General features: G+C 34.4%; 1 protein-coding gene across 12 annotated transcripts in view; it reads right to left on the bottom strand.

Annotated features, from left to right (window-relative positions):
- RYR3 (ryanodine receptor 3) overlaps nucleotides 1-27,495 on the bottom strand; it is a 217,712-nt gene that overhangs the window by 5,249 nt on the left and 184,968 nt on the right. For 5 of the 12 annotated variants that reach the window (XM_061380161.1, XM_061380165.1, XM_061380164.1 and 2 more), the window contains exons 74-98: nucleotides 27,118-27,217; nucleotides 24,275-24,384; nucleotides 23,380-23,431; nucleotides 22,652-22,705; nucleotides 22,279-22,378; nucleotides 21,960-22,039; nucleotides 21,636-21,712; nucleotides 20,087-20,160; nucleotides 19,827-19,844; nucleotides 19,265-19,345; nucleotides 18,755-18,843; nucleotides 18,231-18,359; nucleotides 17,765-17,869; nucleotides 16,542-16,623; nucleotides 14,901-16,225; nucleotides 12,791-12,846; nucleotides 10,742-10,910; nucleotides 10,013-10,099; nucleotides 8,496-8,693; nucleotides 7,819-7,949; nucleotides 5,619-5,661; nucleotides 4,916-5,043; nucleotides 3,905-3,965; nucleotides 2,745-2,891; nucleotides 1,126-1,260 (exon numbers count right to left, since the gene is read on the bottom strand). In XM_061380161.1, the coding sequence (XP_061236145.1) occupies nucleotides 1,126-1,260; nucleotides 2,745-2,891; nucleotides 3,905-3,965; nucleotides 4,916-5,043; nucleotides 5,619-5,661; nucleotides 7,819-7,949; nucleotides 8,496-8,693; nucleotides 10,013-10,099; nucleotides 10,742-10,910; nucleotides 12,791-12,846; nucleotides 14,901-16,225; nucleotides 16,542-16,623; nucleotides 17,765-17,869; nucleotides 18,231-18,359; nucleotides 18,755-18,843; nucleotides 19,265-19,345; nucleotides 19,827-19,844; nucleotides 20,087-20,160; nucleotides 21,636-21,712; nucleotides 21,960-22,039; nucleotides 22,279-22,378; nucleotides 22,652-22,705; nucleotides 23,380-23,431; nucleotides 24,275-24,384; nucleotides 27,118-27,217 (3,631 nt within the window). Of the gene's footprint in view, nucleotides 1-1,125; nucleotides 1,261-2,744; nucleotides 2,892-3,904; nucleotides 3,966-4,915; nucleotides 5,044-5,618; nucleotides 5,662-7,818; nucleotides 7,950-8,495; nucleotides 8,694-10,012; nucleotides 10,100-10,741; nucleotides 10,911-12,790; nucleotides 12,847-14,900; nucleotides 16,226-16,541; nucleotides 16,624-17,764; nucleotides 17,870-18,230; nucleotides 18,360-18,754; nucleotides 18,844-19,264; nucleotides 19,346-19,826; nucleotides 19,845-20,086; nucleotides 20,161-21,635; nucleotides 21,713-21,959; nucleotides 22,040-22,278; nucleotides 22,379-22,651; nucleotides 22,706-23,379; nucleotides 23,432-24,274; nucleotides 24,385-25,953; nucleotides 26,051-27,117; nucleotides 27,218-27,495 lie in introns of all 12 variants that reach the window. The other 7 variants (XM_061380162.1, XM_061380170.1, XM_061380172.1 and 4 more) reach the window with 3 other exon arrangements.

Below are 27,495 nucleotides of genomic sequence, written 5' to 3'. Positions count from 1 at the left end.
TCTTACTTAAGCAAACACTAAACAGAAGTATACATCCATTTCTATAATGCAACTTTAGTGTTGATGTAAGATGCTGTTACAAGTTTAATCATATTTAAAAACATAACTTGGAATTTATTTACCTCACTTGGTAGAGTGGTTTAAAATGTAATATAGATGTAATAAGGTTTCATTATTCCAAATACTCCTACATTTATTTTATGACCAGATGATTGTATCCAACTTGGAGGGGCCCGGTTAAATAATACTGATTGGGCATTTTTCATAATTTCTTTCGTTTGCGCATCTGACTTAGCACTCAGTGCTTGAAAGAAAGCCCAAGAATAGGGAAGATCATTCTGTGAAGTCTGTGACACACCTCTGTTCTGAGGGGCTTTATTCTATCTTTGGCTTATAGCACAGGGCAGAGATTGACTTTTCCATGGAAGAAATTAGCTGGCCTCAAACTCTGAATATTACATTTTTAATACCTAATTTGTTCTGTTTTCTGTTGACAGTAAGAAAATCAAAACCTCTTCAAACTGTAATATGTATCTGTAGAATAACTCTTAATATGACATAAATAACATTGTGGTAACAGGTGGAAGCCAGAAGGGAAATTATTCGCATCATATTATCAGTGGTAATAAATAACTTTTAATTTCTCCCTTCTCTAATCACCCATGACTTCTTACTTCTTGACTAAATTATTAGTTGTAAGTGGTTTGGAGCAGGCTTTTATAATTAGTGCTAATAACATCATATACTTTATATAACTGAAATAAGAATAGGAAGAGCTTGCACACTTGCAAACATTAAGAAGAGATTGGGTTTATTTGTGCTGTACAACACAGCTTCTTCTTGCAGAGTTGACCAGTTTGTCATGAAATTTCTCCCCTGTACCTCAAGGATTTGCCGTCTTCAAATGTAGAAGGTGTTGCAGCAAATCATAGACCACAGAATACGGGACAAAAATCCAGAATATCTTCCTATGCTTTTAAGTGTCACCTATCTACTGCTGAGTTTAGAAGAACAAACTCATGGATTTAACATGAGAGGCATCCCTGCTTGCTTATCATTTTATCTTAAGTATCCATTTGAAAATTCAGGATGAAATTTGAAGCATGCCAATAATATTTTAGTTACCGTCATCATGTCATCACATTTCATGTCTGGTTCATCTTCATCTTCACTTTTGTTGTAGAATTTGCGGAAGAAGTTGAATGCCACAACAGTGTAAAGATACACTACTACAGCGAGGAGTCCTACAGTAAGCACAAGCTGTGTATGGAGATATGACAATGTTAGTTTCAATTTCATTCTGTCAGAAGAGATATGCTAGCTCAGTTATTGCCTTAAGTATTGAAAATGTATCATATTGTACCTTTCCCAATAAGGAAACTATAAAGACCGGAGTTACAATAGCTTTGGGGTCTCCCTGTTGCTTGGAGGTGTGTTACTTTACCCTGCTCTCACATGAAAATCAAAGGGATTTTGTATCAAGAAATTGAAGTTGTTTCCATCTTCCTGAGCTATATGCATAAAAACTATGTATCACTGAAGCAATATTTCCACTGCTTACTTTAAGAGTTAAATTCTACTCGCTTGAAAAAAACTTCAGTTAATTTGATAAGCAATAAATAATTTTAACTTACATTATGCATCATCTATTTTCTATTCCAAAGCTGGTTAGCTAAGCCATCAATAAACTAGATAACCAAAGAGTAAGTAATTTAAGTTTAAGCAAATAAAAGTCTTGGGTGAAAAAGTTTAGCAGTTAATAAGACTAGATTATTGTTGAAGTTAGATGATGCAGCATTAGAAGATGCAGCCCTGGAGTGGAGTTAATGAAGGCTACATCTTTTAAAAATACAACAATTACCATTACTCCTTTAAAAGAAATGTTATTGAACACCTCAGTTTATCTCTTTCTGCAGATCTGTCAGTATGCTCCCAGTGTGAGCATTTCAACTGAAAAATCTGCAGCTTTCAGTGTTTATATCTGCTAGCAAGAAAAGCAACAGGATTAGAAAAACTAATCTTACCTTGTTCAGAATGTATACTAAAAGCTCTCTTGAGTTGAAAGTTTTGTCAATTATGCCAGGTTTTGAGTGTTACATTTATTCATAAAGCAAATATATAAATCAGTACATTTAAAATAATACTACTTTTGGCCATCCTGGAGCAAAAAAGAGGAGATAAAACCATCCAAAAAATGCACTATTTTAGAAACTGCTTTCCTGATAAGGGAAGAAACTTCCATTGTTCCATTTCTGCTGAAGGAAAATCTGATTTTTGCATGATGAAGTGACATATAAATATATTCCACAGTGCAGAATGCCCCCGCCTGCAAGTACATTCTTACTAGCTAAGTATTGAAATCTCAGTGCCCAGATCATTATTACTGCTGTAGCTAAGGAGAGATTGTGAATTCTTATTAGTTATCACTAATCAGTTCATCACTGAGCACAGAGAAGGAGCTGGGGAGACACTAACTCATACTCTTGTATTTTTCTAAAATGATGCGTTTCTCTATTGTGTACAAAACTTCTTTAGCTGTCAGCACTCCGTGGGTATAGATTATTATAATTTCATAAGATTTAACATGTATTAGGTGTGCTGCACAAGACATAATGGGATACATTCTTTAATGCAATCACGATTAATATGGATTAAATTCCAGTATTTCCTAGGTACCACAAGATTTTTTTTCCAGTACTGTTACCAAAAACATTTATTTTCAGACTTTTGCATGTAGGACCAACCTGTTTGCCATTGTGAGTAACTGAAGACAAAATGGTACGCAATGTCTTGAAACCCATAGCGATATCCAGCAGGTGAGCAGCAAAGAAGAAGTTGTTGTAGTGCCCAAGGATAGACATAGTTGTGTACCAAGCTAAGTATAGAAATGACTGCAGAGAAAGTGAAAAGCAGTAGAATGTTAGCAGGTCCTAATGTGCATTACTGGATGCAGAATACTGCTTTTAGTCACTCAGTTTATGAAAGAAAGCACCATTATCATTCTGATTTGAATCATGGTCTGAATGTAATACCTCTATTTTACATGTTCAAAAACACTGTCTGACTCGTGTCTCTTACCATCTCCACTGTGTTTATTGCTTAACTGAGACCTCTGTCTTTTCATATTTAAATGCAGTCTTCAGTATGTATGTTATTAACATCAGAATCCTCTACCTTAAAACTTTGGTTGGGGAGCTTGTTATACAGAACTTTAATTTTTAATACTGATTCTGGAGGAGAGAAAATGCATTGTATTACTCATAAGACACTGTACTCTAAGTCTCAAGACCACATCAACCAAGACACCCAGAAAACCTAAAGCACATAATACAGCTTATTGTTTTAACAAGCAATGAACCTGAAGCCTCTTTGGTGTGAAAGCTTTTACTGAAGGACAATGGCTCAGTGTGCTTTTAGTGCACAGTGAATTTATGCATCTTTTCTTGATTCACCTTGGCCTTCTTGTTTGTTTTGGAATATTCAAGAGGATGCAAAAAGAGGGTTCATTTAAAATGGGGATTTTAATTGAAGTGTGGTCCTTCCAAAGGAGAAGGTATGAAAGAAAAGAACCAACCACAGCAAACAGATGATTGAAGACTATAAATCCTATAGATGGTGCTTGATTTAGGAAAGGCACCTTTGGTTGCTAGATTGATTTCTATGAAATTAAATGAATGTACAATTAACTTTCAGAATGGTGACACTGTATTAATGGTGAGGAAGTGCTTAATACCATTTGAATAAAAAAGAAAAATATAGCATAAATTAAAGCAGTTTGCTACAACACAGAAACCACTATTTTAAAATGGCTCTGTAATGCGGTATTATTTGTGTATATTTGTTTAAAATAAAAGCAGATGGTGCAAGACACAATCATGTTTAGAGTAAATCAAAGCGTACTCACATTATCAGTGAAAACAACTCCGAGCTTCCAAATGTGGTACTTTGTATCAATGGAGCTTAACCTAGGAAATAACAAAGGTTTTGATACGCATCAATGTTAAAATTAAGTATTGAATTCTATAGGGATAAACAACAAACTGTCCTTGGCATGTCACATTTGTTTGCTGAAGGTAGTGATATACGTTAGCTGTTATTTTTCGAGGGATGTAGGCACTTCATTTTTCAGAGAGTATTCATTGACTGAGCACCCATACACAGTCTCTAAACCACTGAAACTGGTGGAACAATTCCAGTAGAGCAATACTACAGTATTCCACTTACAAAAATTAAAACGTGTCTTAAAAGTAGTGAAATGTGGAGCCTGATTTGTTTGAATTTAAGAGGTAAGTGATCTGTCTAGTGTAAAATGTTGCCAGAATTACCAAGAGAAAAGGTAATGCCTTCTGCACAATTCTAAATATTTTATTAGCCATTAGATGGCATGCAAATGGAAATCTTTATTCTTGTGTGCCTTGAGTATCGAGGAAATCAAACTCTTGCAGAAGCCTAATTCATTTGGGACTTGGATACTTTCAAATTCTGATCTTCACTCATGGATTTGTTCAGGAAAACATCTCTCAACCTTTTTTCTAGATACCTGGCATAGAGGTATTTTTTTTTAATCAATACTTTTCCAGTCCTTTGATTTATAAACTAACTCTGTTTTAACACCTAAGGAACTTTTAAATACTGCACTGATTATTGTTTAAACTAAAAGACTGGCCAACTATATCAGTCAGCATCATATTAACGATTTTTTTCTAACTCTTATATCAGTAAGTATACACATTTTAGAACAAACAAACAAACAAAAAAGCTTTTTTGTTTTACTTCCACACTAGGAAGACTTGTCCATTTGAATTTTCCATGCCAAGGAAAACATCACTACAGTTTCAATATAAAATCTGGTTTAAATCTTTGACAGGGAAGTTGTGCCAACACAGAATGCGTCTGCAAAGTTCAAAAATTATACCAGGACACAAGAGATGCCTCTTCTGGTTCGCTCTCTTCCACTGGACTAAAATCAAGGGCACTTTTTTCCAAACCCAGAAGTTCTGCGATGCGCTCTGCTCCATATAAGTCTCCATATTTGTTAATAACCTAAAAATGGAATAAGAGAAGCTTTTGCTTAGGGGAAGTCCTCAGTGACATTCACCCCGCTTTAAGCCAGCAGTTATCAGAAATTAAATAATTAAAAAAAATAGTCTTTCACAATTAACTACTAGAACAGTCAGAACTCCAGGGAAGCCAGGCAGGGGAGCATACAAAAGAAAAACAGAAGCATTAAAGGCTGTTATCTGAAAGCTTATGTATAATTTGCCATCATTTAAGCTGGCATGTTTTTCTTTTTTCAGGGGGATGAGGAGGCTTTGTATCCTAAAGATGACAATGACTTTAAATTAGACCTGTGTGGCTGACTGACAGCACAAAGTTATTTTGAATGCCTGAGTCTAGGAAGGAAACCACAGCCTTCTGTCTTCCTCCCTCCTACCACCTACGCTGCAGCTGCCTGTTCACTGAGACATTTGCCACCACAACGAATTCCATAAAACAAATTTCAGTTCTCAATTATTTGTATATATATGTTTACAGAAGTGTATTACACATAGGTATTTCAGCTAACTGAATAATAGATTATTGCCATGATTAACGTAATAGAAATACAAAAAACCTACCTTCCGTTTTACAAATTTGTCCCAGTAATTATTAGGAAAGGACCTGCACAGGCAAAGATATTTCAAGTTATTTAACTTGTTAGAGGAAAAACAACCCCCCAAAAAAGAGAAAACACTATGTCCCTGATTGCTGCAGATTCTGATACAATTTCATTCACTCACACACTGTGCTTCAAATTACAAGAACAATTTCTTTCTACATGGACAACAGCTGTTACTAGTTACCAGTTACTGCAATATCCTTCCCCCTAACATCTCCTTTTCTTTTTCCCGTCCATAAACACAACTGGCCACAAGAGGACAGTAGGCTAAATATTATCACCTAGTGAGCCTAACAACTCCGTAATAGCAGGGTAGTCAGTGTAATATAATTCATCTCCTAAATAAACACATCATTGCTTCTAGCAATACAATCAATATGGAGGCAAAGTCTTGTAGCATAACTAACTTAAATTCACTGGATTACATTTCAAATAGAGGCTGAACTCCTGGGAACCAGTAGATAGTTTGCCAACATAAAGTAAAATTAAATAAATAACTCTATAAAATTGCTAAGATCATTTGGCAAACACAGGGTTAGCGGTAATTCAGGTGTATCATGTTGTCATTACTGGACCTGATGTCCCAGAACAAGACAAGGTAGAGCTAACAGTAACAGCACTAGGAAATACATCAGCTTTGACCTGCAAGAACAAAGATAGTGTTCTCTCTTGTCAGTGACATTTCCCGGATCTTTAACATGATCATAAAAACCATTTTGCTTAAACTGTCTTATGAACAGCAGTTCCCAGGAATTCCTCATTCTGACAGTCTTACTGTATATCATGTCCATTTTGAAGAACGCCAATTAGCAAGAAACACTACAAAATTTAAAGTTTTTCTCTCCTTACTTCCTAGATGTAACACGAAGGTCAGCAAATATGCAGAAGGATAAAAAAGTTCAGTTCTGAATGAAGATACTCCAGATAAAGGCAAATGGTTCCAGTGACTCAGATGGTATTTCCTGGTACAATGATCTGTGTTATTTCCTTCCGTCATTTCTCTGACTTTTAAGCAAAATATGTCTCTAATGTAGCCAGCTTGCATCTATCTCTCTCACCAAAAACATTTAATGGTGCTGCATTTATCAGGGTACCTCTTTTGCCTTTTTAATTACTTCTTTTATTCAGTTCTGGAATGCACATTTCAGTATATACACAGTACTGGGCACTGCCCAGCAGTTGTTATCCTGATGGTACAATACCTGCACTGAACCTCAAGTCAGTTCACATGAGAAGAAAGGATTAGTCTGATTAGTGGAGAACAAGCTGTACAGCATGTCTTTGGGATAAGCTAACAATATATCTCATTAATTCACGCTTGGTTTTGCTGAGAATAAACTTAATGGATGGTTAGATAGCTTGCCATTAATCACTAAAGAAACAAGTTGGAAATGAAGCAAAGCTCTCCAGTTACCCAGTTACTAGGGAATGACTGTAATCTAAGCCTAGGTATACTGGTACCGAAACGTGATTCTGTTTGTTTTGAAAGGGTAAATAGCCTGTAGATAAGGCATTGTTTCAAGAGAAGAGAGTTGCTGTAGTTGTCTGTGTTGCTTCTACAGACTGCTGGAGCTTACTGATGTTTTTTGTGCCTATACTTGGATCGTTCACTCACAGAGCAGGTGAGTGTCCTAGAATCAGTGTATAGCTGCTACTGTACTCGCTTGTGTGTACAACCTGACAGTAATTCCTTTCAGACCTGTTCAAATTCTGTGATTGATATTTTCCACTAGTTATTTCTCTTTTCATCCAAAAATTTTGTTACAAATAAGTGGGAAAGAAAAGCAGGAGAATGCTGCTCTACAATATGAACGTGAACTTGAGTCACTGAAAAGGAAGTGATCTTCTTAAAGCTTTCTCAGTAGTGACTAATATGTGAAATGTCTTGAAGAGAGCTCGTAAGGTAAGGTGCACAATCATTGCAAATCCTAGAAAAATTAAAAAGGAGGTGGAATATACATGCTAGGATGATATTTGTTAAATAAACAGATAATGCAGGATTTCACACCAGAATCTACTGCTGTAGCATCAAAACTAAGGTAAAAAATGCCTTTCTTTTAGATGAACTAAGTGACAGGTGGACAGCAAAAGTTCTAGATCAATGGCTTTATGAGCTATGTTTATAAGCAGCTTACATATAACAATTTAATGTTACATACGGAGTATTTATAACTAGGCGATCCCACTGTCCTTTAATATCATCTTCAGATGGCTGTTCAGTTATGTACAGTCCGTCAAATTCCAGCTTTCTAGCTACCTCCTTTTCTCTCTTGAATACAACCAGCGGGACCTATGAAAATGGCAGTGGACACCTTTGTCATGGCTTACATATCTTTAGAAACCATGGTATCTACCTACAGTATTAAATACTCTTTATAATACCATGTAAGACCAAACATCACACTAACATCTCCCACAGGCAAGCAAATCAAGGCCTAGAGAGTCTCTGACCACTGGCAACATTGGAAGTCAACCCCCTAACCCCAGCGCCTTTTCCTCCTCCCAGCGTACTTGCTGGAGGATGAACAGAGTGGCTAATGAGGAGAAAGCTTTCACACTGTGCAAGCACTGTTCAGTAATAACCAAAAAGTGGGTGTGTCGGCAACACTGATTTAACCACAAATCCAAAACATGCTCTGGTATGAAGAAAGCTAACTCTAAAGTCTCTGCCAGACTGAGTAAACAAGGAAAACAAACAACTGCATATTGAATAGTGAGCATTTGTAAGACAACTAGGTACAAACAGGTATTCCAGTATTAGCTCAAAAATCACTTAAGTACATTGACAATGTTCCTCAACAAATAATACATTAGAAAAATAAGATTCAGAACTTGCCTTTAAGCAATAGTATCCAATCACACAGACAAACGAGATGATAGTATGAATAACTGCCAGTGCTCTGAGAGCAGGTGCCATGTAACCTGTACTTTCTTCTAAAACAAAAAACACCATGCCCTCGTCCTCCTCCTCTTCATCAAAAGAGTTCCAGAGATTAGAGTCTTCATCTACTTCATCAAGTGGTTCTTCTGTCACCTGAGAGAAATTCAAGCACAAACCACCAATGAAAAAGTTATGCAAAATATTTTCTTCAAAGAACCAGGCAATGACAGGGTTATCTAATATGACTGAATTTAGGGTGTGTTTTGTAATCTATACTGTTCCTGAATACTAGAGTCTAAAATTTAACCAAGTTCTCATATTGACATGTATATTGTCTGTAATATATTTCATGATTTAGCTTAGAGGACTTTTCTTTTGGACTTCAAATGTGTAAGGAAAGGAAAGAAACCTGAGGCTTTTATGGATGGGAGTTCTGTTTAGTGAATTCTACTCCTTTTCACGGACAGAGGTTGTGAAGATTCTGTAATAAAATTAGTAAAGATGTTCTATTTTGTATCACTGGGTTATACACCAGAACCTGGAGCAACTCATGACATTCAGGAAAAAAACCTGAGATTAATTTTAAAGTATGGATATATAGCCTTCTTCATTGGTGATATTAAAAAACACTCTGAAAAGGCCTCTCTTGGTTTACATTTGTTGTGCCTGCTCATACCCATCAGTTAAAGTCTCAATCCCAGTATAGAAATACCATAATCAAAAGTCACTGACAACCATACTGGCAATGACAACAAAGAAAATGGAACAAATAAGTATGAAAGCTGAATTATACTCCCACATGGAAATGGGAGAAGGGGGAATATGGCAACAACAACAACAAAAAAAAACCAAACATTTCATGTTCACTATGGGTTTATAAATTCACAGAAAAATAAACCGAAGCAAACATGCCCCTGAGCCTGAAACACATGACAAAAAAATTATAATTAAGTATGACTAAAACATATGAGCTGATCTAGTTAAACTGAGTTGTTAATCTTATTCTGATCAGTCAAACCCGACTGAAGTCAGTAGGGTTCTTAAGAAAAAGCAGAAATATAGCCACTGAGAATAATCAGATGAAGTCTCTCAGGATCTTTAAAACAAATGACAGAAAAAAAAATGCAACAGTTTTGGCGTTTGAGTTATTTTAGTTGGATTTCAAATTTCCCATGACAAGATTAACAATTCAAACAGTAACAGATCTCTGTGAGTAAATGAAAAAAACGCCTAGAAACAAGCTCAACTATAATGGAGGAATGAAATAAATGTTTTCATTTAGCCTGAACAAAATAAAAACTGAGGAGATTTAATATTACAAATTTTATTTTAAAAATTTAAAATATTAACTATTTCATATCTAAATGCTTTAGTTCATGTTGAAGGACTTTATTAAACAAGCGCTGAAACCATCACTAAATATGCCTCTGAAAGTAACAAAAAAACATTTAAAGAACAATGTGTAATCTTACCTTGTAAAATAGAAGAATAAAGTTGATGGCAAATGCAACAAACAGAGCAAGAAACCTTAAGTTATAAAAATTTCTTGCCAAGTAGTGCTGAAAGTAAAAAAAAAAAAAAAAAAAAAAACAAAAAAACAGAAAATTAGAAGCAGCCTTTAGCTAATACCAAGGTAAGAAAGTTTCTAAGAAAATAAACACATAATTGTGTTGCCTTCATTCACCAGTTATAACAAGGAAAGAAATTTCTTGGCAGCCTATTCTGCCATTTCATGGTAAATGGGATTAAAAAGCACCTTGCAATTGCAACAGGGGTGACTGATATACTGAGATAATAAGGAAAACTTTCTAGAAGGAAGTCCAGCACAGGAATGCTGAAATACTGCAATAAACTACGTGAGACAGATTATGTCATAGAGTTCATTAAGAATAAAGAAATATCTCGCAGAAATTAGAATTACAGATTCTAGAAGTTGGATTAGGGAAAATAGGGAGTTCCCAACAACGAGCTCAGGAGGTTAATCTGTCCTGTTAGACTAAAATAAGGGATATCACACACATAAAGACTTTATGTATATAACTCTCTAAAGTATTATAAAAATCACAATTGACTGAATACAGCCAGTCATTTGAAAACTCATGCCAATGTTCCTTTTACGATGATGTCTCTCCCTTCAATATCAGAGTTCTATAGTACATAAATAAAAATTCAATGACTAAAATAATTTAGGAAAAACTTACAAGCATTTTTGTTTGATAGATTTCCAAGGCTTTGAAGAAGTTAGCCATTACAGCCTCTGGTTTCTCAATCTTTTGTCCATGCCTTCGCTTCTTTTTCTTTATTTTTCCCTCTTCTAGCTGCTCGGATTGTACTTCCTTTGCTTTGTCTTGTTTTTCACCATCTTCCATGCTAGAAGAAAGGCAATCAAAACAAAAATACCTAGCCAAACTTCTGTACTTTAAATGCATTCCTTTAGAAAGAATCCCAATTCAGAAAGTTTGGCTTTGAAAGCTAGTTTTGATACTGTGAGAAAAATGGTTCTAAGATTTGAGGTAGAGAGTAAACCAGAGTAAAAAAGTGACCTTACTTTCAAATGATATGTACAGATAGAATTGTTGAGGAGAGATCAATGTGGTAAACCGCCAAAAACCAGACAGAAATTACTGCATCAAGTGTGAAGTGGATAATGTTTGCCAAAACCATTGATGTACATATGTACCCAATACAAGTAACATAAAAAATTTGAGAGTTCACACGTAATTTTTGAGCCTGCAGCTGAAAAAGAGAAATAAAGTCTTTGGGATTTGGTACACAGGATCATAGCTGAATCACAGTAATCATAAAATGAATTAATTTCAGTCAAGGCCATCACTGTTCTTACAGAGATGAATGACTAACAAGAAGGAAGTTTACTTCAGAAGGTCAAACCTTACGAAGTATGTAGATTACAATCATTCCTCCTGTAACACTGAATTGCCTTTATGAAAATTAAGTATCAAGAGTGTGTATAGTAATAGGGGAATTTAGTTACAGAACTAAAAAAAATAAAAAGAAAAAAACCAGCTGAATTTGCATATATGTAAAATAATGCTGAGGCACTGAGGTGATTGAAAGTTTTAAGGCGTGAGGATAAAGAAATGCAGGATGTAGTTCACCTTATCGCACTACCACTGCAGTAGGAGTCATGATGGGTGTTCAAGAATGTATTTATCTTCTGCCAAAAAAGGTCTCTCTTGCGGCCTCAGAATGTAAGCCATTAAACTCAGATTTTTAAGCTGAAGGCAATTTGAATATGCTGCAAAATTACTTGAGAGCAGAATTAAGCATGGCAGACAAGAGAAGGCAACGGGGAATCAGGAAAACAAGTCCAATAAAATAATAGAAATAGAAAGAGATCATGCTTATGAAAAAAAGAGGTGAACAAGTCAAAAATAAGAAAAAATGAGTGGCACAGGAGATTTTGGGAAAATTCCTAGATACTTAGAAATTGCTTCACTGAAGCTCTGCTGAATATGCCACAAGCGTCTAAATCAGGAGACCAAAATCAGTCAAAAAAGAAAAAAGCCCAGCAGTGATATCTTTTTAACAAAACTTTTAAAAGATGAGCAATTTAAAGATTAATCAACTTAATATTATAATGTAACACTCCCTAGATGAAACAACAGCTTCAGAAATTGCTTATTTATTATCTTAGTTATTGTCTTCATACTGAGTAGCACTCATCAACAGTTTCTTTGGATACATGGTACCAAAAAAGCCATAGAAGTTTTGAAGTGCACTTTTTAATTACTGGAAGTGCTCTAAACAGTGAAAACGATGTTTAACATCCCTGCAGGGATTGAAGAGAGAGAGATCATATCAAAACAATTCTGTAACAATAAAATGCAAGAAGGGACTTGAAAACAGATAAACAGCATTAATAATATGTATTTAAACTACTACTGCCTGAAAATTATAGTGGGTAGTAGTGGAAGTGTAAATAGCAATGACAAGTTGCATTTTTTTCCAAGACTGGTACTCATTTTTAAAGGTGGTTAGTGGAATCCTTAAAAAGACAATGGCCACAGGTTTATGTATGCAGAATTATCAAAGGCCACAAAAATCAGATTACCTAATGTTGCCTATTGAGATGGTTTTGCCACCTCTTAGGGACTACTGGCTTTCAATATACTGATGAGACAAAGTGTACATAAAGTGCTTTGAATACTGAGCATTGCTTGGATTCTTTCTGGACAAATTATCTAGCATTAGGAATTAGCAAGGAATCAAACAGGAATTGCATAACTTACTCAGCCTTCTCAGCTTCTGCTTTTCTTTCTGCTTCAGATTTTGCAATTTCAGATATCTGCAAAAAGTATTTTAACTCTCAAAATGGATCCAATCAAATAAAATTTTGGTAACTTTAGTTATTGCTTTCTAAGATACAAATAAAATAATTACCACATTATATTTTTTATACCAGTTTGTACTTTTAAAGTATTTGATTTGAAAAAATAGACAGCTCAGACTGGATGTAAACAGTGAAAATTACAGAAATTGTTCTGATAGGCTTTTTCAGCATAGTGTTATCACTATTGTAACTAGCCCAGTTGACTGAACAACTTAGAATCATAGAACCAACTAAGGTGGAAAAGACCTTTAAGAATGTAAAGCGATTATACATCGTTATCAGACAGATCATGTGACCAGTTGAGGATGAAGGTAATTAACTACCTCTAGATCATACCATAATACAATACTCACTCATGAAGACTCAGTTACTGCAGTTACTGATTATGCAGAAAATGAGCATCAGTTTGCCACATTCCAAATATAAAACAAAGAACAGTGTACCAGTGATAGCGTAAAAAATCTGAAAAAGACCTGTGTAATTATCAAATACTACAAAACCCAATAATTTTGCCAAGATCAACTGATCCAGCCGAAACCAGACAATTACTTAAACAACTTTTACTTACGCAATATTTTCTTCAAACTATTTGTCTTAGGGAGGTTGATGGTTGATTAAACCTTTACCTGCACCCCTCAAAACCACCTAAGTGTGTGTTTATAACAGCCCCTTGAGATAAGGAAAAAACAATATACAGTTTTACAGATGGCTAACTGCAGCAAAGAAGCCGGAGCCTGGATTTCAAACATGCTTAGGCTTAGTGTTGCAAGACCAAAGTAAACTCATTTTTAAATGTAGTTTGAATAACTAAGCTTCACTGGAAATGAAAAACATGCAGGCCCCAAAGTCCCAGATTCACAAAGGACTCTAAAGTTAGTTATCTGTGCTTTTCCCCCACTAATCACCTGCATGTCTGCCTCACACATAAATAGAGAAAGAATTTGCAAAAAATCAGTCTTGCTTCCCTTATATCACCTCTTATCTGGGAACCTCCTCTAGTACATGTGATGCAAGCATGTGTAACTCCCCCAAATAGTTTCCCCTAAGATCTCAAGTTGGTGGAGGGTAATTCAGTGATCGTTTGATAATGCCTAGTTCTTCAAAGGGGTAGGAGAAAAATGAATAAATCCCTTTTTTAAAAGACTGTAACTTTTAAGTACACACATAAAAATAAATAAATAAATAAATAATAAAAATAAATAGACATATATAATCTGATCTAGGCATAAAGCTTGAAGAAAAGCATATAAATGAAGAGGACATAATGAACTAAAAAGTTCTACAATGCAGGCTCATCCTGAAAATATTTGGAAAGCATACTTTAAAGAGGTGGATTAATGAAAGGAAAGATATATTTGAATAACAAGTAGAAACAGATCTAAAGTGTAGAGTGAAACATAATGCCTTCCAAATATGACAAATGCATTTTGGTTTTGACATTCAGTTCAATCCATTTTCAAACAGAATGATAAGTTATATTTAGCTCAGCTGAGTAGAACAAAATATACTGTTCATACAGCAGATTATGAGGAAAGAATGATTACATGGTAAACATAGTAACAACAAATTCAGGAAAAATTATTTCAAATAATAGGAAAAAGTGACCAGTAAAGTGTGTACAAGAAAGATGATAATGACAAAGCATTACTGAGAAAGCAGATTGTAAAAATAATTGAAATATACTGTGGGAAAATGGGGTATGCAAAATAAACAAAACTATAACCCATTTAAAGCAAAATCCATGCCTAGAAAGCTGCTAGCAATTTTTGTTTTGAATGCAAATGAACAATAACAATTTACTGCAGTGAAATCTAAACACACTGGGCATGTAAACTCTGCTGTCTTGTTTGTAAGACTTTTTTAAGAATACAGATTATAAAGTATGTACTCACCAAGAACATTTATTAATAAGCTAACTGCCAAATAATTCAGTTACTAATAGAAAATTCAGTAATATATTGGTCTTATTATTATTTTCTGCAAAGAAATACAAAATCTCTTTAACATACCTGTGGTCCCTTTTTCTTACGAACTGTGTTTTCCAAAGATGACTGGATATCAGTACCAAGGATTTCTGCAATATCTCCAAGCCCAGCATCATGACCATGTTTTGAGCCACCTTCTTTCTTTGTATGAATGCCAAAAATATCTGTTATGATGTCAGCTTCTCCCTTTTCACCCTTTGCAAACTGCACAAGGTCAGCTCTGATGCCATGCTCAGCACCTTCAGCTTTTTCTGCTTCCATAACATCATCATGAATTCCAAACTGTGTTGGGTCAGGCATGTCCCCTAGTATTTTAGTCACTTTAATATTTTTTGCTCCCTCAACTAGGCCACCCCCAAATACAGTGCTCCAAAGAATCTGGAAAATCCCCCACACTAAAGTAAAGAACAGCTGGAACATCCCTACAAATAGGAGCCAGAAAAAAGAGAAAAACAGTTTCACCATCTCTTTTACTGTCATCTTTCTAACTTTTCTGTATTGTTTCCTTAGGTTCTTCACAGTGATTGTTTTAAAAAAGTTGGCAACATTCTTCTTCACCGCAACACAGGCCATTGCAAAAGCTGAAGCAGATTCCAGGGATTTTTCTTCTTCCTCATCATCTCCAATATCCATTACATAACAAGACTCTGTCTCTTCCTCTTCCTCAGGCCTCTCGGATGAATCCGTTTCAGAGATCTGGGATGCTAACTGCATTTCAAAGATTGTATCTTCACAGAAATTCACAAACAGTTCCATTTTTTCTTGCTCTCCACCTTCATTTACAACATCAAATATAAACTGCCTTTTAGATTCCTTCACCTGTGGCTTCTCCCACTGCATTCTACTGGACTCACTGATTTCAAAGTAAACTCTTTCTATTTTCTTGGCTCCACCTATTATTTCAATGCGGCCAAGGTATGGTTCAAAGTAATTAAGAACGCTTTCCGCAGGTTCAAGTAAGCTCTGAAGGCGTGAGTCATTAGGCATGTGCTCCGAAAGGTTTGTTAGCAATACAGCTACATTAAATCCAATGTCTTTAGCTGGTTCATGGAATCTTTCCACAAAATCAACATAGTTAAACATATCATTTTCATCAGCTTCTGCACAGGACAGCAGGAATTCAATCTCTGACTGTATGTATTGTTTTTGAGCCTCCATTGATTTTTGAAATTCCTTCTTTGAAATGATGCCTTTACCATCTGGGTCGTGCTCTTTGAAAGCATCTGAGTTAGTCAGATCTTTTAACTTAAGGAACATGTCAAAGAACTTCAAAATCATTTCTACATTGCTAGATGATTCTACAAGTGTGTCAACCATTTGTTTTCCAATAGTTCCATTTACAACATTGCCTAAACAGTGAGTGAAAACAGGGAGTTATTTGTCATAGCTAGATTTAAAAAAAAAAATTCTCATATTTATTCTGAGAACAGAACAAAAATGTTCTCAAATGTTTTAATGTTTCTTTCTATATGCTTTTTTGTAGCAGCCCTCTTTTCAAGACTAAGTATATTCCACAATAATTATTAAATAAATGTGAAATAAGTTTTTTCTGGACATTACATAAAGGCAATTTAAAAACAGTGTAGAAAGATTAACAGAGCTATTACAGTTTACATTATGAAGCTGGGAAAATCATAATCAACCATAAACAAAAACAGGTCCAACCTTCAAGCAGTGACAAGAGCATCACTACCATATCCTTTAATAGATCTAACAGTTCTTTGAGTAATTCAATCTGAGCAGAGTCCTGTAAAAAAAAAAACAACCAACAAAAGTATAAGGTTGTTTTTAATTTGCATTTATCTGGAAAACTAAATACATCTGGAAAAAAAGCAGTATGCGGGATGATCATCTAAATGTAGTTCATATTCCTCAAGATTTCACTGTCATTTTATTATGATTACTATCAGGGATCTTATATAATATGAGGGTAATTCACTACAGCAGAGGTATTAATACCATAAAGATAAGCTTTAATAAAGCATTAAGGAGTACAAAAGGGCAGATAAGGTACAGCAAAAAAATCAGAAGATTGATTATTCAGCACATCTGGCAGTATTCATCTCAGAAAGAAGTCACCGTTTCTCACTTCACAGGGAATATTTAGTGGCAGGATGCATTACCACTCAAACTGAACTACAACTGTTTAGTTTAACTACAGAATGTAAGTCTAACATGCGTTTGTGACTAAGATGAAGGACCTAAAACTGTTAAGTACCCTGAAAATTCAGATATACTTCTGTAAGGTGGGTAGGAATCTTATGAGTAAGTCAAGAGTGTCGCAGAGCAATGAACAAGAGTGGGAAAATTACTGCACTGTTGCCTTCAGTTCCCAGTGGCCTGACTGTATGGGTACATTAAGCAGCAGTTGCAAAAGGACACAGAAGCCTGAAACTGTGAGGAGGGCTGGGATTCCACAATGCTCTGCACAGTGAAATGAACAATGCTTATTGCCCTGTTGCTCCATGCCTGTGATGGATTAATGGGACAAGTGGACTGCCGGCCATATTCCCTCCCTCTTTAAATTTTTCACAGCTTTTCTCTTGTCTTACTTATCTGTAGCATGGGAGCCTATTAAAATGCTTTTATTGTGTTTCTGCTCTGACAGATCATCAGGTTTTGGTAACTGAATAAACTGCCACATTCATTATCAGAAAGGTATAATGGAGCTGAAAGCAGTGAGTTTGATATTCAAAAAAGTGAGTGCACTGTGATGATTAATGTTGAAAGGAGTGATATGAAGATGCGACTCCTGATATTTAGTCTTGGGCCTCTACATTACATTAAGCCCGTGCACAACCAGTGAGCAGCAGCACATTAACTGCTTTACAGCATTCAACATTCACTTGACTAACATATGAAAGAGATTATTTGACTACTGAAAATACCTGTGAAAGTTTCATCTGCATATTGGCAAAAACATGAAGAAAGCCAACAACTGCATCCCACAGCCTACTATGAGCCAGACTCTGTTGATTACCTATGCAAGGACCCTGAAAAATTTAAGAAAAAAAGCACATTTATATAAAATAAATAAAAACAAATAAAACTAATTATTCCATAAGATTTCTCCCTGAAAAAAAAAGTAAAAAAAAAGAAACTTCAGGTTTCCATGAAGCTACAAGAGAAAGCTTCCCAAGGTCTCTGCTATCTGGTGTATGAATACTCAATCGTATCATATTAAATATGTAGCCATTCACATGTTTTAGTATTGACTTTACACTGGACCAGTGATGCTATGTAACTTTATCAAATTTAAGAAAAATAAAGCCAAAGTATTTACAGATTTGTGATAGGATGTTATCAGGCCATAGAACTTCATTGTTGATACTGTGAGTAAAACATTTTGTTTACCTGGATATATTCTGTAAGGGAATTGAATATTTGTTTGGTGACAGCCAAAGCTTTAGAGAAGTTACGTTGTCCTGATTCATCAATAACATCCTTTCCTGAATAGTACCAATAGAAGTCGCTGATTGATTCCTAAGAAAAAATCAACAATGATATATTGTCTAATTTTGGATTCTATATGTAGTATGCTTGCATTTGTATTACCAAAAGTTGAATCAGCAGCAGATGAAATTTAGCATTTTGTATCGATATATTTCTTATGAAAATAACTTTCTGTGGTTTTTATCTAACTGCTCCTTGAAGAAGTGAAAAATGAAGTAAATTAACAAACACCTGGTTTCACACAGAATTCTGAAAGCTCATCTATTTTAAAAGGAAACAAGAAATGAAATAAATTAAATCAGAATTCTTTATTTTAGATATACATGAAGAGAGGATTTTCACATTTGATTCTAGTAAAATGTGATTTTAGAAAAACGAAGAAAAGGCAAATATGTCGTATTCCATTTTTCTCTGGTTTGCCTCACCTGAAGACGCAAGAGGTAGTCAACTGTACTAATGATGATATTCACTGTTGTGGTGTTGCCCATCTGAGTACGTAGGTAATTTTGAAAATCTGAAATAAGTGATTTGTGACTGGTTAGTATATATAGGAATTAACAAATACAAGGTTGTTTTCATGGTCTCATGGAGACATGCAGAATGTATTACTTTTAAGTAGCTTTCTAGGTACAGATGTTTATCTGGTGGAAATTGAAGTATAGTAGATCATAAAGTAAATGCAACTGAAGAATTGTTACCCACATGACTTGTAAAAAACTTTACTATTAATAATTGGCCTAAAACCTGAAACTATGTTAAGACTTAAAAATTCAAACTGAATCCCACAATTCAAGTTCTTGGCATATCAGTTTCCGCTCAGGACACTAAATGAGTTAGAAGGAATAAGCCATTGGAATTTATTCAGTTCTGTTCAACTCTGTTGAAGAACAGGGACTCATCATACATTTTCCCCAAAATTAATTCAGTTCACTTACCATTGTTATGCCCTTCACAGAGGAGTTGTAAAAATCTAAATAGATCTCGAGTAAATTCATGATGCTGCAACACTTTTTCACCTTTAAAATATATAAGTACAATGATTATGTGACAACTGTTATGATTACATATGCAGAACACAATCTTACAGCAACCTTTACAACTGGAATTCTCGTAAAAGACAGTATCATAAAAGCGTAAAGCAATTAGAAAGAAACAAACTGATAATAATGAAAAGAAAAACTGAGACAGAAAAAGCAAAGCCAAAATATTTAGCACTCCAATGCATCCATGGTTAAAAAAATTAAAAAATAATTTTAAAAAGCACAACAGGATATATATCTAAGAAATAAATTGTTAGTCATAACTAAAATCATGCCTTAAATATGAATGACATTTATTAAATAAGCATCAAACTGTTTATCCAAGCTGAGCACACAACCTGCTGCAGACCATAAAGCTAAACCTAAATATATCTGGAAGATGCAATGAAATATTTCTCTCTGTATTTGCAACACAGTTTTGCAACAATAGTATCAAAAACTGTAAACCCAAACATACCACGCTCACGAACGATGACTGTGGATCAAAGAAAAATAACAAGAATACAAGATAAGAATATTGGAAGTTACAATGTTTTTCTTAAAAATTATTGCTAAAGATGTTGTAAATATAAATCATACTCAGAACTCAAAGCCTAGAATTACTTAAAGTAAGTTTATCAACAGAAAACTCAAGCCACAGTAAATAACAGTTCTAGTTAAAGAAGGAAGCACAAATAATGTTTGAAGCACTACTGGAATCTATTTCATGCTACTTACGAGTTCCTTCTTCAGTAACCATTCCCAGGCCTTCTGCTTTATTTTGTCTCTCAAACGCATTCAAGTCCAGAACACTTTCATAGAAAAAAAGCAAAAACAAAAACAGAAACAACCACTGTAGTACACAGTTGAAAATTATTTTCATCTAGGAAATCTCTGGAGGTCTTCAACAACTAGCTTTGACCCACTGTGACATGCATTGCCTCTTATTTTATTTAATATGAACATTAAATAAAATAGCTTGTGATGAAAATAAGGGTCCACTGTTGATTTCTGGAAAGAAATGAGTCTCAAGTTAGGTCTCACAACTTACCTAACCTCACTTTCAGTCATTCATGGTTTCATAAAGAAATGAGAAGTGGAAAAGGAACCTGAAATATTACTCTCTATATTGATTTAACTTGCCTGCCAAAAGGACTTTTCTTCATCACACTCTTTTCCACTAAGTTATCACTACTGTTTCTATTATATTGTTACTGCATATATTATGCATTATTATGTTATTCAGAAGACATATGGAATCTCTCTTGAGTCAGAATACTTTCATTCAGATAGTTCAAATACAATTCTATGATTATCTATTTTTCTTTTCAGTTAAAAGCAATGCAGTCAACATATTCTTCTATATAGCAACATCATTAAAACTAAAAGCATTTTTAAAGCATCATTTTCATTCTCTTGTCAGTGTTCAAGTCATTTGATCAAAACCATTTTTAATGAGGTCCTGAAGAGTACACATACACAATTGGTAATATGATTGCTGTAGGTCCTGTTTGAGCAAATCCTTGCTAAATTGTTCTATATAAATGTAAAAATTAGAAGCCAGATGTTATTTAATTAGGTTGCAACTACTCAGCAATAATTTATGCAGTGCAGGCCACCATTCCTTCCACATTCCTTCCACACAGCTCCTCCAATTCTAATTTCCAGTCTACTTCAGAACTCTTCTGTTGCTTTAAAAGACTAAAACAAGGAGGTTCTCTACTGTAAGTGTAATCAGAAACACCAACAGTTTCCCAGATTCTTTATATGAGACCTTCAGCTTAACTAACTTGAACTTCTGGTTTATCAAGGGAATGGGCTACTGTAGTCTCACTGGTGATGTGCCGTTTCTAACAAACCTGACATATAGTTGGAAAGGATTCAAATGAAGAAACAGAGATTATGTAACTCATCAGAGATGTGGAGAAACTGAAAGCTTGATAAAGCTCCACTGGCCTGTCTCTCCTTCAGTCATGGCTTTTCTCTATCCTTAGAACCACCCAGGTGGAAAATTTGATGGATCTTGGGCCAGTAAAGGAGCCTTTACAGTTTACTTTTCTGCCTCTCCAAACTAAGCCTTCAAAGGCATACACAGTCTTTGCTTTATTTTCTCCTTTGGAAGAATACTCTAAAAGATTAACATACCATTCCTCTATTCACAGAAAATTTCAACAAGAATTCTACAGTCTGTGACTCCTGTAATTTAAATCTAACAAATCCACCTGCACTGAGTGATAAGCCACCAACTTGAATAAAACTGGAACTGTAACATCATTTATGCTTTTACCTGCAGGACTGCATCAAGCCAGAGAGACTCTGAAAAAATCCAGCATCCTTTTTCTCCTTCAGGTAGTCTAGCATTTTCTAGAAGGTGTACATTTTGGGAGGAAAAATAAAATCTATATTAGAATTATATGAAATAACAACTTTCTGAATTACCATTTGAAATTCAAGTCATGGGCAAGCAATAGTATCATTGTTATTGTACTAAAAATACCCTAATATTTCTTCACTGTTTAGCTTAAAATTAAAGGCACTATCACACTAAAATTCTCAAAATTACTTTGCTTCTTTCCACAAGCAAGATTCACAGTCATTAGGAAAGCATTACCTGTTGAACTATGGTGTTCCCACCATTTAGAATAGCAATACCAAGTTTCAGGGTTTCAATAACCATGGGTCCTGTATGACCTGTCAAACAAGGGTGCAGTCATTAGAACTTGCAATTATGAACTATTCAACCAGAAAAGCAGTCTGGATATTTTACCTAGTATCGTTGCAATGGATATTTATTTTGCCTCATTGCCATATACAAGTTGTATGTGACATACACATCATAGGTATAATGACATAATACATTCTATATATGTATAGCATTATACCTATGATATGTAGATCATGTATACTTTTAATGCTGCACAGGATATTACCTTTACTTGCACTAATCATCTGAAGGACCATCTCAGCAGCTCCACGATCATGTAAGCGAGCTTGCTGATAGAGAGTTCTCTGTTTTTCCATTTCTTTCTCCTGGGTTTGGAAATAAAAATGAGAACACAATACAGAGTGGAACTGGTTCAGAAAGAAACAGAATTGTAAGCAATCTGAAGTTGTTGAAGGCCATCTGCCTCCATAATCCATATGGATTGTTTGATTCCAAAACTTCAGAACACACCGTATTTGTTTTATACGAACAACCTAGTAAATCAGCTCAACTATGTTATTCTTGCATTTATTCTAGAAGAAATAGTCAAAACACTTGCACATTAGGCAATGAGAAAGAAATGTTATTTAAACTCTTACCTCAAACGTCTTTTCCTTTTCTTCTTCTTCCTCCTCTTCTGCTTCCTGACAGCTCTTTTTATGTTAGAAAGAGAAAGCACAAGATTTTTCTTATTATAAAATATGTCTATTTTTACTATAGTATTTCTACAAATATGACCAAATAATTCTTTTTTCAAGCAACAATTATAGGCACTAGGAAGATTTAAAATCCCTGTAATTATAAATATTTGTTCTCATCCACGTAAGGAACTGATATTCCCTAATGTGTGAGTACTTCACTGTATTCATTCAACTACACATACACCCTGTAACTGCAGGCTATGTGTTCTTATTTCATATCTCCATTTATACCCATAATATTTTTCTTCACAGTCAAACTCTCCTAACGTGTCAGCTATGATCAGTATGTTGCAAAACCTGTCAACTGATTTCTGACAGACTTAAAATTTTAACTCCAATTAATTGTCCAAAGAATAAAAATAACCAACATGTTACAACTGCTCATGAGTTAATCCCATACAAGACAAAGTGCCAAGTGATATCAATAGGATTGCACCTACTGGTATTTTATACTATTAATGTAGGAAATTTCTCATTTTATATATATATATAACTGAACAGCATTTGCTTCATTAAAAATATAGAAATTACAAGTAGAATTTACACTTAAAACAGAGGGAAGCATCTAAAATGAATAGGAAGCACCTGAGAGGAGTGAGGGTTGGAGCTTGAAATACTATATTTACCTTTGCCATCATAGCAGAATAGGCAATGTATAAAGGATCATCTTCTAGTTTGCTATAAAGAGTAAAGAATAAGCAAAATTATTTATTATATAGTAAAAAAAGAAGTCATACTCCTACTAACATTCAAATGCCATTTTATTAAAGGGTATTTTATTAAAACAGAAACACACATCTACTTAGAAAACAATTATACTTGAAAATCATGTTATGAATGCATTTTCTTATCTCAAACGAAGTCTAATTTTTAATTAAACAGTTTAGAGGTATATTTGGACATCATGGACTTTTGGACTTATGTTGGATATGTAAGGATGACTGGCTGTTGTAGGCACAGAAAAGTATAATGGAGATATAAGTTAGAGTAATTATAACAGTCAGATGGCAAGATTACATTAGCCATACATAAAAAGCATATGAAGTACCCTACTCATAAAAAATACATATTCCAATCAATAGTCTAAATTCAAAGCAGAAACTGTTGCTGAAAGAGATTCATGCTGATCATCAATGAAACCTTTTCTGATATACTTAATAAAATGTAATGAATACCAGCACCATCACCACACATCTATAAGCAGCAGAGACCAGGGGAAGGTACTGTGAATAAACCAGTAGTTCCTGTAGACTTTATGTTTTTATAAGAACTCAGGCTCAGTTATTTCTGTATTGGGTATTTACCAAGCTTTTAAAATTTCAAAACCAGTCAATATTTATCTCAATAAAGAGGTTATATCGAATTTAAATACATGAAAACTTTAATGAAACTGAGAGGCAAAAAAGTATTTACCATGCACACTAAGGAACTGAAGTTGTGCTAAATCACTTCTTTAATGTTACTAGAAATTCAATTACTGGTGCTTTTACTCAATGTGCTTTTCAAGACAGCTTTTTTTACCTTCTCTCTGTGAGAGCACTGTGACTAAAATAGAGGATAATCTGATGAAGTGGATCAGGCTGCTTTTTCTCAGTCTCTTCCTCTTCCTCTTCATCTTTTTTTGGAAGTGTCTGTCTCAAGATTTATATCAGAACATACAAATTAAGCTTCATGAGTAAGAAAAAAAATTGAGTAATTAAGCTGAGAAAGGATTTCAGTAATTTTATTCTCTCCAATTTGTATTAACTTCCAGTATTCATCTTACTCAATAGCTTATAGCGTAACCTGCAACATTATGTGACTGTATGTATCAGGAGGAGTTAAGAATATCTGATTGCTATTCATAATTCATGCTAATTTTATAAGTTTCTCATTTGCAAGGTATTGAGAATGAGACAGTGAAAATCTTAGGGAAGCCTTATTCAGCAGAAATTATGTCTTTCCACTGGACCAGACTTGAAAGAAAATCCCAGCTCAATTATTTAGCAGAAGTATTACTGGTAAATGGAACTGTTATAATAATATCATCAGATACATCCTAATTAGACTACTCTTTGCTACAGTACTTACATACATGATATTTAGGTAACATTGATTCAACAAATGTAATGACTGCTTTTATTGTCAATTTTGAACATTTTGGGGCAGTTTGATATATAAAAGAGCCAGGCAGAAGAACAGCATATCACCTTTACCTTACTTGTGTATCACCCCTTTGCAAGGTTTGTAATTATTGTGGAATTATTGCAATTATAGTAATAACTGTGGTTACAGGAGTTCAATTTACTGCTTTAGTAAATCTTAATTTTAATTAATAAAAAATTACAAATAATTGTAATCACTGTTTTGATTAACGGCTTCATTTCTTCCTTTAGGAAAAAAAAACCAACAAAGACTGACCACATGACTATGAGAAGAATATATTAGTTTTGATTTTTAAGATATCATACAACCATCTATACCAATGGGTCTTTATAAACACAACATGACTGGTTTTGCTAATGCCGAAGCATCTCCTGGTATGTCTTCATATGATCCATGAAGCCATATATTCATTTTCATGGTATTTAGATACTATAGGCCCTTTGGAAGTATTTTAGACAAACTAACTACAGAGGAGGAAGAGAAAAAAAGTAGTAGGCTTTCTGAATCAATATTCAGTAACAAAATGCTGAAATGTACTGATCACTTGTATCAAGTAAACACATAAATAAATTTTTGCTGAATACGGCTATATATGTTTACTTCTCCTTATGATGTATCAAAAAGGAAAAAGCAAAATTAATTTGGATCAAAGCTGAAAATGTTAAAATTAAATATTATGCATCAACAGAAAATTTAGAAAGGGGAAAAGGATCAACTTTGTCAAGCTTAAAAAAACAGTAAATAAAATATAGGAACATAGGAATTACCATACTGACAAAAATAGTCTGGCTGTTCATCTAATCCATTTCTCTTCCCAAGAACGAATATCACATAGTTCATCTGAAGGCATAAACCACCTTAATGCAGTGTGCATCACAGGATGAATGCCTTTTTGACCACAGCAGAAAATTGCCTTACGCCATGAAGCATAAGGAACAATATTTTTTAATTTATATGCATACAGTACACAAAAATTAAATATAGGTTATAACAGAAACATGAAATATACACTGAAGTGGGCACTGAAAAATATGCCCAATTATATCAGTACTTACAGCCAAATCCTGAACTAGTTTCTCCTCAAATGAATATTCCTCTGTTTCTATCCAATAGTTCTGATAGCCATGGAGGAAGAGGTTAATAGAACGGTGCCTGGGGGGGGGGTGTGAAAGTGAGATCAAGAGGGGTAACAGAACATAGTATAACAGCTCAGGTGGTTAATGATTAGTAAGGATACATATTTGTACAATTCTGATCCTCTGATTGGTCAGTGAAACTAAATGCAAAACATAACTAACATTTAGTGACAAACCAGCATGTACCTTTGAATATTCTTACTATTTTTCTATACATGTGTATATATGTTACTTTTTGGTTTTAAAGCTTTGAGAGTGCTAACATACATTATATATGAAACTGCAGGACTGGAACGTTAATGCAAGCATGAGAAAAATACACACTTGAACAGACTTATTTAAAGATGGATGGGATTTACACCTAGGAGATGTAAATCTTGTTTACTAGATTTATGACACTGAGCAGAAGCTGGCCACAAACAACAAAATAAGTATCAAATGCTTTCCAGCATGTTATCTGCAGACAGTCATTGCCTTCTTCCACATAGAGAAGACTAACCTCAGCTCCTTTTCTTTCAGTTCCAAATAAAGGCAGTATTAATATGTCCTCAAAGATACTGATTAGAAATAAACAAAACCTGTTCTAGAAAATGACCAATTTTAGAAAACTCCTAGGCGTATTAATTACTACTACACAGTACCCATTTAACTAACATCCACAGAAAATACAGCTCCTGGCAATAAGGCTACATACATTAATGGCCAAACCATTCCATCTTTATGTTACATTTAGGGGACAATTCTGTTTTGAGGCACAGTACATGAAGTTACAAATGATGTTTCACGCAGCCTTTTCATTTACTTTTATCCTGCAACACAAAGAAAAGCTGTACAAATTGTCTGTGCACATGAAATACTGTGCACATGAAATACTATTTTATAATGGAATAGCTACTGAGCCAACCTTCTGTGCTCTCCTGCATTTTATTTTTACTGGTGGCATTTTATTATGAAATTCCAAAAACTGACCAATCAGAATCCCTCTGAAAATTGTACAAATTCATGTTTTATGATAACATCAAATCATGGCTGGGAAGGAATAAGTGTGTGCGTAAGCAAGAGGCTCTCCACAAGTTACATTACCATTAAATTGAGTATAAGCCTGTCATACTGAGTTTTTTCATGTACTTTTTCCAGCCAAACACGTTGAAAGGTGCTCAGGAAGAAATTGCTAATTTTGTGTCTGAAGAAAAGCATATAGGTTTTCATTGAAGAAAGGCACAAGTTAAATTCAACAAAGTAGTCAGAAAGAATATAATTTGTAAACTGTATGAAAAATTGCCATGTACAACTTTGCTGTATCTATGGGCATATACAGAAGACAGACAGTAAGACAATTTTTTTACAAATTAATTTCCTTAAAACATCAAACATACATACATACATCTCAGAGAAAACATTTATCACATAAGACACTTTTTCAAAGCCACATAACATCAATTAAACACAGAACATGAGGAA

Source organism: Neopsephotus bourkii, unplaced genomic scaffold, assembly GCF_033783945.1.
Source record: "Neopsephotus bourkii isolate Nb327-2 ecotype Australia unplaced genomic scaffold, CSIRO-AGI_Nbou_v1 NB_1792, whole genome shotgun sequence".
NCBI classification, from domain to species: Eukaryota; Metazoa; Chordata; class Aves; order Psittaciformes; family Psittacidae; genus Neopsephotus; species Neopsephotus bourkii.
Note: the sequence above shows the minus strand (reverse complement) of the source record. Positions and strands in the feature narration are given on the sequence as shown.